Source organism: Anabrus simplex, chromosome 7, assembly GCF_040414725.1.
Source record: "Anabrus simplex isolate iqAnaSimp1 chromosome 7, ASM4041472v1, whole genome shotgun sequence".
NCBI lineage: Eukaryota > Metazoa > Arthropoda > Insecta > Orthoptera > Tettigoniidae > Anabrus > Anabrus simplex.
In genome coordinates this window covers 213849189-213865802 of record NC_090271.1, presented here as the reverse complement: position 1 = coordinate 213865802, position 16614 = coordinate 213849189, and the positions used below count along the sequence as shown (strand labels likewise).

The window sequence follows — 16614 nt, the reverse complement described above, 5'->3', positions numbered from 1 at the left end:
ACTGGAAAAGGGGGTGAATTTGTTAAATTAGCATATCTAGAGTATATCTCAAGAACTTAACATGTTGCATACATGAAAAATGGTATTTGGAACCTCCATTAAAAATAAGGAAACATGCATTTTTTGGTTTTCAAAAAAACCTTTTGGGATGGCCGGGGGGGGGGGGGGGGTGAAAGGTGTACGAGAATGTATATACCAAAAATCTAAAGATGTTACAAACGTGAAAACTGGTATTTGGAATCTCATTTAAAAATAAACACGCATATGGGGGGGGGGATCAACTTGATAGTGGGGGGATGAAAACTGAGATGAATTCCTTTTACGGGGATACATATATCTCAAGATGTTACAATCGTGACAATTGGTGTTTGAAAGCTCTTTTAAAGAAATAGGTACTGTTTGTTTTTGAAAAATTCACTTGAGTGGGGAGTGTGAAGTAAAAAAATTGATTCTTCTTCAGAAGAAATATCTCAAAACTGAAGATTACAGATGTGGGAATTGGTATTTGGAATCTCCTTTAAAAATAAAGAAACATGTATTTTTTGGGTGGGGGGTAACCAACTTAACGGGCAGGGGTGGAGTGAAAAAGGAGTATAATTCTTTTTATGAGGATACTTATATCTCAAAAACTGAAGATATTACAGTCGTGAAAATTAGTATTTAGAATCTCCTTTAAAAATGAAGAAACACACATTTGTTTGTTTGTTTTTTTTTCCTTCGGAAAATCGATGTAAGGGGTGTGGGGTTGAAATTAAGTAAATAAGGAGTTGTAATATGTTTATGAGGATGCTTTATCTTAAAAACGGAAGCTGTTTCAGATGTGAAAGTTGGTATTTTGAATTTCTTTTCAAAATAAAGAAACACGTATTTTTTGTTTTCGGAAAGTCCACATAAGGCGGGAGAGGGATGGAAAGAAGTCAAGAAGCAGAAGAAGAAGAATTATTCTTATACATTTATCTCAAAAACTGAAGGTGTTACAGATGTACAGGCATGAAAACTGGTATTTGGAATCTCCTTTGAAAATAAAGAAACGTGTATTTTTGTTTTCGGAAAATACACTTAGATGGGGGTGAGGGTGGGGGAAGGACTGATCAAGGGGTTGAATTATTTTTATGGGGATATTTATGTATATCTCAAAAAGTGAAGATGTTACAGTTGTGGGAATAGGTATTTGGAACCTCCTTTAAAAATAAAGAAACATGTACTTTTTTTTTTTGACTTGAGAGAAGACTGTTTCTCACATGTACAGTTCTATGTCGCATGGTCGTCTTAGCCCCAACCAACATGGTTTACAAAGAATTTATGGGGTAAATGAAACTCAAGTTTTTTGTGAGTTTTTATACTTTAGGAATTTTCATATAATGTCTTAGTACAATGCCGAGGAATGATTACTTTGATCAAATCACAAAATCCATGCAAGTGAAGCCGTGGGTAATTGCTAGTTAATAATATGCATGTTTGTTTTTTCCTTTTTTGTTAAGAAAGTGTGATGTTGCTTTGATCACATTTACATATAAGTGTACCTCCATCAATTTAATGTATCTGGGTAATTTAAAATCTTTATGTGATATGAAGAAACTGAAGGTATATCTGTATAACCCAGAGATGGCGAACCTATGCCACGCGTGTCACCTGGTGACACGCGAACATGATTTCGGTGGCACACCACATGAACATAGTAATGTTTTCATATACGTCTTGTACTACAGACAATACATATCTTATACTGTTTCACGTGTAAGAAATAAATACCGAAAATACAAATACTTGTTCCATTCGGACGTGCAATATGGCAACACTGCTACACTGATAGGTCTGAAAGTCAAATGAGATAAGTATCGTTTTCTGGTGGTTTTGTATACGGACCTTGCAAACATGTTTTCAGTGCCGAAAAGAACAGAAACTTAACAAAGGTAGTGACCGCATTTTTCAACAACAGTGGACAAGGGAATTCGGAGTGATAGAAAGATGTATTGCCTGCGTTCGAAAACAAATGTATTCCCCACATTTAATGTAAAGAGCCATTTTGAGACTAATCATTCAAATGTTCGTTGCATGCCAAATGAAGAAAGAAGAGAGTTCGTATCTCAAAATATCGAACTTTACACAAAACAAGCTAGTTCTTTTGTATCATATTTCCACCCTAGGAGTAATATCAGTGCGGCTGTTATATCTGTCTCACTGCATAGTACAGCATGCATGGGAAACCGCTTTCTGACGGTGAGTTCTTGAAATAACCTTTCTTATTGACGTCCGACATGTTATTTGAGAACTTCCCTAACAAACAACAAATAATTAACAGAACTAAAGGAATGCCAGCCAGCTGAACTGCTATTAAGGATAAAATAATAAGAATGAGTGAAGAAGTTTCTGAGCAATTGAAAGCTAATTTGGATAACTCCCAGATGTATGCAGTATGTTTTGATGAAAGCATGGATGTGACCTTACAAGCGAGGATAACTATTTTATTTCCGATTTTCTTGTGGAGATGTGATGAGGGGGAAATAAGTAAAATTGCTGAGCATACGAACTACGACAACAAGGAAAGATAATGAAGCTAAAGGAGGAAGTGAAGTTCATTGACAATATAAGTATTTTTGATTTTTATATCTAATATTTATTTTTTTACAATTTGTTTTAAGTCGCACCGACCCAGATAGGTCTTATGGTGACGATAGGAGAGGAAAGGCTTACGAGTAGGAATGAAACCGCCGTAGCCTTTATTGAGGTACAGCCTCAGCATTTGCCTGATGTGAAAATGGGAAACCACGGAAACCATTTTCAGGGCTGCCCGGATGCAAGCTCACAGCTGAGCGCCCTAACCGCGCGGCCAACTCGCCCAGTACTAATATTTATTGACGAAGTGTGTTACAATAGGAGCTTATTATTTATATTTTTGCAAATAATATTAGGTATTCTTAAAACTTACATATTTAAAATGTATTGTTTTGCAGTATTTGCAAAATACGACCACAGAACATGCAATCAAATGTATTTACAAGATATATCTCTAGAAAGTAAATAAATCAGTACCAGACTTAAAATGGCACACTTGTTGGAAAAGGTTCGCCATCCCTGGTATAACCTATGTGAAAAATTGCTCTAGGGAACTATACAGTAATTTTATTTCTGGTGACAAAAACGTGTTCCTTTTTGACAACCAGTGATATCTCAGTTAATCTAGTCAAGTTATCTCCACAATTATTCTATATCAACAAGGTTCTAATGTACTGTATTTCAGTTGTTGTAGCACTAGTAAATAAGCATCTAAGTCTTGTTCTGAACAGTGCAGTGAAAGTCTATGATGGCAAGAAGGACAGCGCCAACGTTTGATCATGTTAGCATAACTAGGGACCTGCAAAATTTACACATCCTTAAAAAAAGCATTTTACATGAATTCTGCCCTTTATATGTGAATGACATGAATTTAAGAGGAGATATTATTTTCACTGTATTTTTCAAAATAATTCATTTTTTTCTATTTTCAAGATTATAATGCAACTTTTCATATTTTTAGTTTCTTTGATCATATTAGTTCATAATACCATGTGAAATACAGAAAATTAATCACCCACCCACCATTTTTATGTTTATCAGCTGATAACCAAGGGGTATAGAAGGTTAGCATAGAGTGTACACTTTGTATTTTCTGTTGTTAAAAAGTATTCTGTGGTCAAGAATCAACTTCCTCCACGCAAAATTAGCAACGCACTTTCTCATCACAGCACAGCCATGGTCAGCACACTGGTTTGCTATTCTGTGAGTGCTACATTGTTCTGCAAGGGATACCAACTAGAGAGAAGAGGTTCAAGCATTTTTTTGTGACTGTGGTATAAGCTGACAGAAAAACAGTTTTCTTGACTAAAGATTAACCAGTTAATAAAAATACCAAAGCAATCTGTAACAGTCGTGTGCAAGACATGCAATGTAACTTCATTGTGGCAACGATGAAATTCCTGCATCAAACATGTGGAATTTGAAAAACACAACATTTTATTCTGTTTCAACTACAGGAGGAATTAAACACCATGCATCTGTAGCTGCTCTATTTAACACGTGCAAGAAAAAGGATGCCGTCTAGGAGTTTGCCAGGGATGCTACTGAAGCATTCATGAAAGCGAACATTCTGCTCGAGCAATCCTAATATTAGAGCATGGATGGTGAAGTACGTAGTAGTAGTAGTAGTAGTAGTAGTAGTAGATGATTTGACTTTTCTTTTTTCTTTTTTTTTCCCGCAGGGGCTCGCAATTTGTATGTGCTAGAATGCTCCGGGAGAAGTATGTCCCCAAACTGGCAGCTGCCCAAGTGGAGGAGGTGAAAAATATCCTGGAGGACAAGAAGGTGAAACTAGAGACAAAATGGGCAGATGCATGTTTGTGGTCCTTTTCAGGATAATAGCCCTTTGCAGTACTAATAACTTTGTTGGGGGCATTCATTTTCATATGTGCAATTCTGGACACACTAATATCATATGATGTTGGGTTTGAAATGTTTGCTGTGTAAACACAGACTCTGTACAGTACATAGGAAAGTGTGTTCATGGACTTAAACTGGTTTTCGGGGAGAATTTTATATATATTCAATGTTGGGCCCATAAATTAAACTTGGTTGGAGCATATGGGTGCAAGAGCTCCAGAAATTGAATGAGGCTGTTGTGAAAACCAAGAGTTTGTTTCTGAACACCCATAAAATAAAAAAATGATATGCACAGTTTCTAGGATGAGGAAGAGATGTCCAATGTTATGAATTGATGGAACACTTTGTCTCAAAGTGCATTTTATTTACCTGAATACTTTATGCAAATTGTTACATTTGCTAAAATTGAGGCAGTTCAAGAGATAAATAATGCTAGTGTGGACTTTCTTAGCTCTTTAAATTGTGACAAAATATCTGAAATTATTGCTGAAACAGTGCTTGTGCCTGAATGTGCAAAATGTATCCCACAGCCTGTATTTTCTATGGAGAATGAAAGAAACTTGAGTCAAGTTTTGATAATTTAAAGTCCTTGAAAGTGCTGCAGCTGTTGGTGTAAAGTCAGACTTAAACAGATAGCATTAAAGGTGACAACGAAACGTTGCTTGTTGATTTCATCTGATCCTGATTGGAACTTTTGAAAATCTGGAAATCTAAGTATCCTAAAGCCAAAAAGAACATCATGTTGGGCGACATTAACCACAAACTTACCAAACGGCTGTGCAAGGCAAGTTTTAGAAAGATTTGAAACAATGTAAATTAGAGTCTGGTTTTTTGGGAACTGAAACAATGCATACAGAAACAAGCAACATAAAGTACACTGGGAATTGTACAATGTTTGAATGCTATTATTTTGACATATCCAGAATGTTCAAAAATAGGTAAGAGGCAATTTGGATTCCATGTAGTAATATTAACGCAGGAAGACTTCTTTCTCTTTATAATATTTTAATAGACTAGAGAATAAATTTAAAAGAAAACAGGTCTCGCTACAATGTCAACAATGTCATTTGAAGGTATGTGTATATAAGTTCTCATGGTTAATAAACAATGTTCAAAATAACCTCATTTTTAAAAAACACATTTTAGAGGATGGTTGCCCAGTTGTACTTCCTCTTAAAACAATCAATCACCAACACCACCACCAACACCACCACACTTTCTAAAAAAAAATTAACACAACTTTTTGAAAAAAATAACTTTGCCTTTTGCACGTCTCTATGCATAATCAATGTATATAAAGAAAGAGTGTCAACAAGAGAAGTATTTCAATGTATGTAAGTGAATCCAAGTGATGCTGTTTGAACATGGAATCATTTCATACCAAGAGACAACACTGACAAGTAACCCACATATGCTGTTCATATTGTAGAGCTGCAGCCAATGACTGCTATACATTTGAGTGGTGGCTCAGAGGAACACTAAGCTGAATGAAACAGGACTGAATTCAGTATTCGTAGTGGCTATGTTGTGTGTCCAGTCAAACTGTTAGGAACAGGTTTCATGATCTAATTTAATTTTTCATTTGTCAAGAAAGAATTACTGCTGATATATATTAATTCACTTTCCTTGCTTCTGTCTCCAGTCTTAAAGAAATCTGTTGCTATACAGTAATATGCACTGTAAATATATAGTGTCACATATCAGACTATCCAGCCTATATAACTCATTTAGAATAAACAAGAAATAGGCATGTAGAATTGTTTCACATCCATGTTGAATGTATGTTATGACTCAAAACTGCAGCACCAATTTTGCATAAAATTGGTACAGAGCAAATAATCTGATGACATACGACATCTGTATACTTAACTACCAACTGAAGAACTATGTAACATCTGTTATAGTTTAATTGGTAAATGACGAGTTTCAAGTACCTGTTTTGGTATTTCTGATATCTTTGTACTTTCAATAAACAAACCTACACATTAATAACAAAGAAACTGATGATTTATCCATTGTAATGTCAATCGATATACAGTCCGACTCGTTGGCTGAACGGTCAGCGTACTGGCCTTCGGTTCAGAGGGTCCCGGGTTCGATTCCCGGCCGGGTCGGCGATTTTAATCGCTTGTGATTAATTCTTCTGGCTCGGGGACTGGGTGTATGTGTCCATCCCAACACTCTCCTCATCATATTCAGACAACATACTACACTACCAACCACCACAGAAACACGCAATAGCGATTATATCCCTTCATACAGGGTTGGCGTCAGGAAGGGCATCCGGCCGTAAAACAGGGCCAAAACCACATTTGCGACACAGTTCGCACCCGCGACCCCACAGGTGTGAGAAAAAGTGGTAGAAAAAGAATTTAAAATGTCAATGAATATACACTGTCACTGTAGTAAATGCATGGAAACAAGTCAGTATTTAGTACATGAAAGAAAAATCAAGGCCAGGGGTTGAGATGGAAAATTTCACGAACTGGAACAGTTATTCTTTTACCATATTTGAGAACATTTCCACAGAGGCTCTCTTGTTTTGGAACTATTTCCTGATTGCACGAATAAGTGAGAAGAGAATTTGGATTCGATGTAGTATTATTAATGCAGGAAGACTTCTTTCTCTTTCTAATATATTTTAAGTAACAAGAAAACAACTAACAAAACGACTAGCAAAAACTTGAATCTCATTTTTAAATCATTATCAGGAAGAGAAATATACTAGATGAATGTCCATTACAAAAATATTTCTTTACTAAATAAGCCAAGAACAACAGACTGATGGATCGTGTAGTGAATTTATTGCACTTTACCGAAAAAAAAAAAAAATATATGCTGGTGGAATAATGAAACCATGCAAGGAAAACTGACAATGGTTTCCAACAGAGGCACTCCTCAGTTTCTCATTTCCTCTTTCCTTATATGTTTTTAGATTGAACTAACATTTCCCATACCGGGCGAGTTGGCCGTGCGCGTAGAGGCGCGCGGCTGTGAGCTTGCATCCGGGAGATAGTAGGTTCGAATCCCACTATCGGCAGCCCTGAAAATGGTTTTCCGTGGTTTCCCATTTTCACACCAGGCAAATGCTGGGGCTGTACCTTAATTAAGGCCACGGCCGCTTCCTTCCAACTCCTAGGCCTTTCCTATCCCATCGTCGCCATAAGACCTATCTGTGTCGGTGCGACGTAAAGCCCCTAGCAAAAAAAAAAAAAAAACAACATTTCCCAGGTATCACATGGGAGCAATTTTGAAGTCATTATGATGGGTCTCACAAGATTTCCTTGCAGAAGAGACTGGCTGTTTTTCTCCTCATGTATGTACATATGTAGCTCAGAGCAACATTATTCCAACGCCCTTCCAGCTGCAGCCTATCACCTTCTCTTTTCTCCCCATGCAATATTTCAACCATTCCTGAAGTTTGACTAATACTGAGGTGAATAAAAAGTATTTTGATAAGGATTACTTCACTAATCTCAAAATATGGCTCCTAATTATACGGTTGAATATTTTACTGCAAACTATAACAAAAAATGCTTGTTGAGGGTCTGTCATTTAAAATAGGAATATATTGTTGAAGACAAAGCTTTGTTTTTCACACAAAGTTGGATTCTACTGTTGATTGTTTAGGCAGCATCAGTCAATAAACTCTTGGATGGTTGTTTTTCTTTTTTCTTCCTTCACTAAAGTTACCACCATTTGTTGCCTCTTCTTGTAGATTAATGTTTCATACACATAAACCTTCCTCAATAAATACTCTATACAACAGTGAACACTGCATCAAAATCTGTTTGGCAGTTCTAGAGGTTAGCCTGCATTAACACAAACCCTTACTGGGTACTTCATGTTATTGTTGCTTTGTTAAATGTTAATAAATTCATTCTTAATATTTAACATGTGTCCAGAACATTTTTCCTTAAACAGAATGGATCTGGTCACTCCTTCACGAACTGCAACGATACTGCCTACTTTTTGACATACCAGAACACTGTTCCAGTTCTTCGGTTTAATTCAACCTCTGATTGAGGCATAGTAAAGTTCTTTCTCTAGTACCTGTACACATGTAGTGATGTATTTCAGACCAACCATTTTATATTTTCCATTTGGAAAGAACAAAGGGGAGGTATAAAACACCATGATTTACAATGAAGTACCTCCCCATTGGTAAAATGTCTACCACTGGAACCTTCAACATTCTGTGATACAACCACATTTCAAAGGCCTGCAGTTGCATCACTGATGAACCCTTCAGTGTCCATCCTTCGACACTGTAAAGCGGCACCAGTAACATAATAACGAGTTTCAAATCTGAGGTCACAATTGCTCATAAGATGTTTTAATTTCAGAAACACACTTATTGAAATGCCAATTCTGGTTTTAGTTTCTACATTTGGATCCCATTCTTATGTTAGGTATCCAAGGCACTTGAAATGCCACTCCCTTTCAATGATGTTATGATCCAGGATGAAAAGAGCATTGGTGATTTTCTGGTGATTACCATGCATTGTGTTTTTTTGAATGTTTAAGGCCAACTAACTAACTAACTAACTAACTAACTAACTAACTAACTCACTCACTCATTCATTCACTCCCTCCCTTCTTCACTTTGAAAATAAATTATAGTGATTAAAAGGGATTATATATTTCCAGTAGTACAAAATGGTACTGCCCCACTGCAGCCATAAGTATAAAGAGAGACAATAAAATATATATTACCACAGTAGGTCTACTAGAAGGAAATAAAATCAATGACGATGAAATAAATACGGTTTTAACAGACAAAGAATACACAAAATATAATATCTTGAATATCTTGACACACTAATTCCCTTCCAGGTCATGATGTAGTAATTATCTGGATTCTTAAGACAGATCATTCATTTCTGGAAAATTATATCGAGATACTGAAAGTTTTTGTTATCTCCGTATTGATGCTCGCCACCTATTATACCGCTCCCTGGGATTTGTATAACAGTAGCTTCGTTTCCATAGACATAATGCAAGGATTGTGCTGCTAGCTTGTAGAAACCCATGTATGAGAGAACCAGTACCATGAGCTGCGGTCTCATCATACACAATGTCCTTTTCTACTGAGCCTGGTACCTGCTATATGAAAGACAAATATTTGGAGTACACATGGTCATCTCTGAATGGAAATTTAAAATTAGATCATGAAGCTTGTTAATTAGAAAGCTACTTCAAAATGTAAAGAAAAAGCACAACAAAATAAAAAACTATGACTAGTCTGAAATGCATAACAAATTACAAAGATGAGCAATTGAATTGGTTACACCTGGCTAATAAAGTGTAGCATCCTCTTTTACCATAATGATGGTGGTGATGCTCCTGATATGGACTCCACAACACACCGAAAATATTGGGGAGTCACAGTGATCCATGATCACTTCACAGTCTCCCACAATGCACAAAGATTGGTTGGAGTAGTGTCCTGGCTGGGCACATCACTCCCGACAGCATTCTAGATCTGCTCGATATGTTGGTAGTCCAGTGACATTGAGGGCCAAGCAAGTTTTCTCATGATCATGAAGCGTTAAACGAACCAACTGATACCTTGACTCATCTATCCAGGTAACCTTCCTCTATGCTTCAAAAGACCAATGGTGATATTCCTTTGCCCGTGTCAGTATTTGTATCTTGTGACAAGAAGTGAGCACAGGTACCCTAATGGGGTGGTAGCATCTAGACCCCATTGCAAGGAAATGGTTCTGGATGGTATGACTCCTCACACTTCATTGTTGTCCAGCATTGAATTCACAAGTTATATGCTGCACTGTGGCCTGTTTAATCACTCTTAACATCCAAGCTAGCTAACAGTGACCCCTGTCATCAACACTCTGTAGACCAAATTAACTGACCCTGATGGGGGTGGTTCTGCCCACATCCATAAATTCATGGTTTTCTCTAGATATGGTGGCCCATGAAAAGCCCAGTTCTGCATGACTTCGGAGATGGAATGGCCCATACAACCGACAATCTCACCATGATCAAATGCGTTAAGATCTTGAGTCTTACCCAGTTTGTGCTTAAATGTTGTTCAGATGGCCAATTAGAGTTCTATTGACATCACAGTCGCATGCCACACTGTACTACTACATTCATCGGACAGACCACAGTGCCATTTCATCAAAATGGTAGCTATCTCTAATTCAACTGCTCATCAGTGTATAATGAAAATACATGTGTTCATCTATCTCTTGACTAGACAACCAACTTAAAGTTTACTTCAGCATACTAAAATAAATGGAAAAGGATCTTAAAGTTAAATCTTTCAACTCTATTGAAATATTATTACGTTCTTCATCCATGTCAGACTGCATTATTGTTCTATGCTAACTATGTAGTACAGGTTGCCAACATTTCAGATATATTACAGTATTTCTTTTATCAAGGTGACTATGTACCCACATTCGATCTGAGGAAATCAGTTTCCCCTAGCAGCTAAAACTGGCTAAAGTTAAACACCATGTATGGTGACTAGAGTGGATGTTCCAAGATCTACAACCTCGACCGTACTAACAATTCCCTCCCAGAAGCAGCATTGTGACAGCGGGCTGGACAATGGCAAAATGTGTTTGGAAATGAGGCTGTTTCCTGTGCAGTGCAGGACAAAGATGGAACATCATCTTTTCCCTGAAGCGAGTCCCTGTGACTTTGATCTGACCACTCTGAGGGAAGGATTTCCATACACAAGACACCATACTTCAAGCAGTGGTGTGCTCTGTTAAGGTCATCAACAAAGGCATCAGTGTTACTGGTATCCAGCGCCTTCCACATATCTCACAATGGATGCAACATGCTGCAGGGATGTGGTTCTACAATAAATGGTTTTGTACATATGCATACATTGCTACTATTTTTTTTTCTGTCCTCCTAAGTCTTCTTCTTCTCCTTCTTTCCTAGTGTTTAGTCCCACACTGGTGCAGGGTCCGTTTTTAAACATGCCATCCTCCACTTCCTGTGATCAAGGGCGTTACCTTCAGTGACGCCCAGAAAACGCATGTCTTCCTTGACACAGTCAAGCCATCGCTTCTTGGGATGACCTCGGGATCGGAAACCTCCAGGATCAAATTGGAGGGCTGTATGTATCACAGTCTGCAGGGCTTCGCACAACATGACCATACCATCTAAGTCATGCTTCTAGTATCTTCCCTGGAATAGCTGCCACTCCCAATTGCCTTCAGACATCTTCATTTCTGATATGGTCCAGTCTTGTAAGACCCAGTGACCAACGTAACATTTTCATCTTCATACCATGTAGAACCTGCTCATGCTTCTTAGTTGTAAGCCAACATTCCGACCCAAAGAGTGCAACTGGTTGGATGATTGATTTGTAGACTTTTCCTTTCAAGCAGGTGGGAATTTTCTTGTCGCATAGCACACCAGTGACCTGATGCCACTTCAGCCATGTAGCATTTACTCGTGCTCGGGTGTCTGGTAATGTCTTTCCATCTGAGGTGATGAGTGATCCAAGGTATTTAAATTGGTTTGGCTTTAACTAAGTCTTGCCTGTTGATGCGAATACTACCAGCAGTCTGCAACGTAAGCCATATTCCCCTAAATGGACTTTCCAAATTTTCAGGAGATCTTCCAGATTCCTTCGGGACTGATCCACAAGGAACACATCATCAGCATATAAGATGGTCCACAGGTATGGCGTCTGGATGTCAGCTGTTACTGTATCCATACATAGGATAAATAAGAGAGGTGACAGTGCTGAACCTTGATGAACCCAACATTCATAGGAAATGAGGGCGAGATCCCTACTGGACAGCGAACCACACTAGTGACTGCCATAGAAAAGTTTTGTCCATCGGACATAGGCTTCTGGAACATTATGGGATCAAAGAGCTTTCCAAATAAGCTTATGTGGTATCCAATCAAAAGCCTTTTCTAAGTCCACAAAAGGCTAGGTGTAGAGGTTTGCTTTTCTCTCTATGTTTCTGAACCAGGAAATGGGCTGTATGAATAGTGTCAGTTGTACAGACCCCTTTACCAAAGCCACATTGGTTTGTAGAAATTTGTACGATGTTTTGTACGCGATGAAGTACTTCTCTATATATTATAGCATGGAGTGAGCCATCTGGTGACAAAAGAGGGTATTAATGGTAAACTAACAAGAGCTCCATCATTCTGATGCTATATCTATATATATAAAATAAGAGTTTTGTCTATACATTGCTCAGAATTTGAAAAGAATTGTATTTCTGTATCGGTCATGTCCACAGTACCGCCTACCCGCCCACCTGCCTGCCTGCCTGCCTGCCCATGCACCACGAGAAAACGGCTGAAGAGAATTTAATGAAATTCAGTATGTAAAGCCGGAGGATGAGCCACTATAATTTAGGCTATAAATAATTCTATTCACACTGAGTGAAATGGTAGTTTAGGGGAAGGGATAAAATTGAATTCTCAAATATTTATATTATTAGTGGTCCTATAGATAGATACTACATAACTTAAGTTATATAGAATTAAATTTCCAAATCATTTATATCTTATACATTTTTACCATACCGGCTGTGATAACACAGATATTCATGAATTTGTGTTTTTGTTGCTAAGTCTATATCAATGCCGAGCCACGAGAAAATGGGTTAACAGAATTTAATGAAAATCGGTATATAGAGTCGAGGAATAATTGACTACAGCCTAAGCTATAAACAATTTTATTCACCCTGGATGAAATAGTAGTTTAGGGGAAGGCGCCTAAAATTTAATTTGTAAATACCTATGTTATTGGTCCTATCGAAAAGTACTATATAACAAAAGTTATAGAGACTACAATTTCTGATCATTTATGTTTTATTCAGTTTTACCATACCGACTATGATAAGAGACATATTTCAGAGTCAGAAGAAAACGAATAATGTGAAGGCCTACAATACTGAAAGCGAATAACAATGATCAATTATACCATTACACTGACCAATGTTTGTTGTGATGTTCTTTGTCTCTTGTGCTGCCACTCAACTCCGATAGATGGAATTACTGCTGCCTACCGAGTATAACAGTCTGACTGAATATTGGCGGGAAATAACTGGGGAGTTAGAAAACTTTCTTCTTTAGCATGCCATTCCTCTGGTTCATACATTTTCTGATACTGCTGGTACGTAACACATTGGTTCATCATAGTATTCCAGCTATTCGATCCCTACTCTGATGCGCTGTTTTGAATGAGCAGTGTGCACACTTAAGGCAGAGGCTCGCGTAGTAGTAGTAGTAGTAGTAGTAGTAGTAGTAGTAGTAGTAGTAGTAGTATGACCTGGTCTAGAATTACAATTTAGGCCTACTCCAAATTATAGCATCACAATTCACTAAATAACTTAAAATTCAATCCTGAAAAGAGCCATTTCTTAAGAAAAGTTCTTGTTCTTCTTGTTCTTCAACTTCTTCAGCTTCTCTTTTATTAAATTCTACATTCATTTTATTCCAAATGAGCAGTGAAGAGGGGGCTTCTCCTCTGGCTTGGAGGAAAAATTTGCCTCCAATTTTTCCGCCCCCAGTGTAGTGAATTGAGATTTCCCGACTCATCGAGTACTCCTAGGAAACAGATTAGAAAAAGGGCACAGTTTTCGCCCTGGGACTCTTCACTATTTGACCCTCTCCTCACTGCTGAAAAAAGACAAAAGACAAAGAGTGTTCACGGATCACGGCTGTCTGAAGCTTGGTCATTCCAGATCTGGAACTTTGCACTGTTAGTTCAGCAGCGTAGTACCATTCATTAAAAGTGAGAAAATGTGTGGTTTCTCAGTTGATTGAGTATTTCGTATGAAAGCATTGCTTTAATGTGCCATTCCTACTGACATCATTGTAATGACTTATGTTAATTTCAGATAGTCTTTCTGAGGATGTAAAAAGGCAGGTGGAGAATGAGTGTGTGCCATTTTAATGAAAACTCCCCAACCTCACTGTGACTGATGGTAGGCAAGCAGGCCTACCATTACAATGAAAATTCCCTAATCCTGTCTTCATATGAGAAAAGATGTTTGGTGACTTCCCTGTCGCGTTTCGAAGGTAACATTAAGAGCTATGCAATTTAATACAATCTTGCTCACAACGTGTACACTACCTAACCTACAATTCTGTATACAATGTAGAATTCCGTAGCGAAGCACGGGTCTATCAGCTAGTTAATGAATATTAGAAAAGAGGTCTCAGATGGGAAGATGTTCTGGAACAGAAGATGTATGCAGACAGGAAGAGATGGCGAGTGCTTGTACACCACAAGAAACTGGAGTTGGAAAATTATGACGATGATGATTATGAATTTTCCTTCATCTGTATGATTAGAACAAAATGATTAAGCCACAAAAAGTCAAAGTTGAAGCTTCACACAAGATTTAAATGTTACTGTATTCTTTGCGATATATTTTCAACAATTGACTCGCACATTTTAAAGAATTACGAACTTTGCACTTTCAGTCAAAAGTCTTTCAAAAGCTTCAAGTTGTACTCTTCCTCAGATGACCAACATAGCAGATTTATTAAAAATTATTATTATTATTATTATTATTATTATTATTATTATTATTTATTCAGCTGCTCAAGAATATTTCCTCCTCTGTTTGACTCAACACAACAGTTTCTAAAGGAACAGCAAGGACACTGATAATATCAATATCATTCTCTATCTTTAAGCTGATAAGTCACTTGCCAGTTAGAATTCTAAATATCCAACTGGGTGAATGTAGGTGATTACCAAAATTGTCTAACAGTATTATGGGATATATATGGCTAAAAAAAGAAAAAATCCAGAATACAATGGCAAACACTGGAGAATGGAGTTTCAATATAGTAAAAGTAGTAGATAATAAAAGAGTAAGCTAATCTGCAATGCAAAATTTTGCTAGGTTTTCTATGTTATATTCATTGCTGGAATTGAACTCTTCAAGAGTAAAGTGTATGTGCCAATATTGCCAGTTAGAATTATTTATCTTTCAGATAAGCTTAAAATTACAGAATTGTCTTGCTCACCTTCCAGTCGCGGATATCCTTCCATAGGGCTTTGAACTCTTCATAACCAAGCTTTCCTGATCTGTCAACGTCCATCATGGCTACCATACTTCGGCAGATGTCTTTGGAGAATCCTTCTCTCTTTGTTTCTGAACATAGACCACAGCATTTCAGTAATTTAAAATGATACTTATCCTAAGTACATTTTTACTACATGAGTAAAATTTTAATGTAAAGTAGTTTATAAGATACCGTAAATTTTATTTTGGTGGAAGGTTGCTAGGCAGTGAAAGTCTTAGATATTAATATTTGAATTCAACAGAATGGTAGAAATATGAATTTCTTCTCTAAAATGATGTGCAAAAGAAATCCTGAGATAACATTACTTTATAGGATGTAAAAGTAAATTGGATCAATTCTAAATATCCAACTGGGTGAATGTAGGTGATACCTTTTCTTTTGATTGACTTTGAATATAAATGCTACTTGGAAATAAAACTTCTGACATTCGTAAATTGTGATACATTAAATTGTAGTTAATACATTTTTAATCATGCACTTCATATATTCTTTACTTTTATTCACAAATAGTATAAAATATTGCAGTAAAATTAATAACTACTTGGAAATAAAACTTCTGGATTTAACTGCAGAATCTTGATATTTAATTTTGTAATGCCAGGGATATGTTCTTCTCTCAAAACTCTTCATATCATATTTGCAGAAAACTCAAGTTACTGATGAAATTAATATTTTGGATTAAATACCCTGCAGGGGTCATAGCAAACTGGACTATAATGCTGATATCTCCTAATTTATATCTGCCACTTCAGGGGCAGTGAAATCAAAATACTGTATATCCGTTAAAAATGTAATTATTTTAAAAATGATTAATGTACTTTAATTAACAATAGATATTCAGGAAACTAGCAATTTAATATCAGTTTGGACTTTAAAAAAAAATCTTAACGTGTAGATATTTCTGGCAAACCATAGACTTATTCAGGGGGAAAAAAATGTTTATTTAAAGTATATAGCTCAGTATGTCTTCTTCTAAAGTAGAACTTAAATGTTTCTTCATGAGGGAGAGTTTACTGAAACATTTAGCCAGAAATTTTTATTGGTCTTCTACCTATTAAACATCTGGGACCCTGAAATCTCAGCCCCCAATGAAAATCTTTCCCCTTGCCCTAAGTCCTCATTGAAACAATTATATTGTGTTCA

The 16614-nt window shown here is 36.9% G+C and overlaps 1 protein-coding gene across 7 annotated transcripts in view; it reads right to left on the bottom strand.

Annotated features, from left to right (window-relative positions):
* Positions 1-16614, bottom strand: part of LOC136877476 (calpain-B) — a 653760-nt gene that overhangs the window by 23388 nt on the left and 613758 nt on the right. For all 7 annotated transcript variants that reach the window (XM_067151546.2, XM_067151550.2, XM_067151547.2 and 4 more), the window contains one exon: positions 15412-15539. In XM_067151546.2, coding sequence (XP_067007647.2) covers positions 15412-15539 — 128 coding nt within the window. The remainder of the gene's footprint in view (positions 1-15411; positions 15540-16614) is intronic.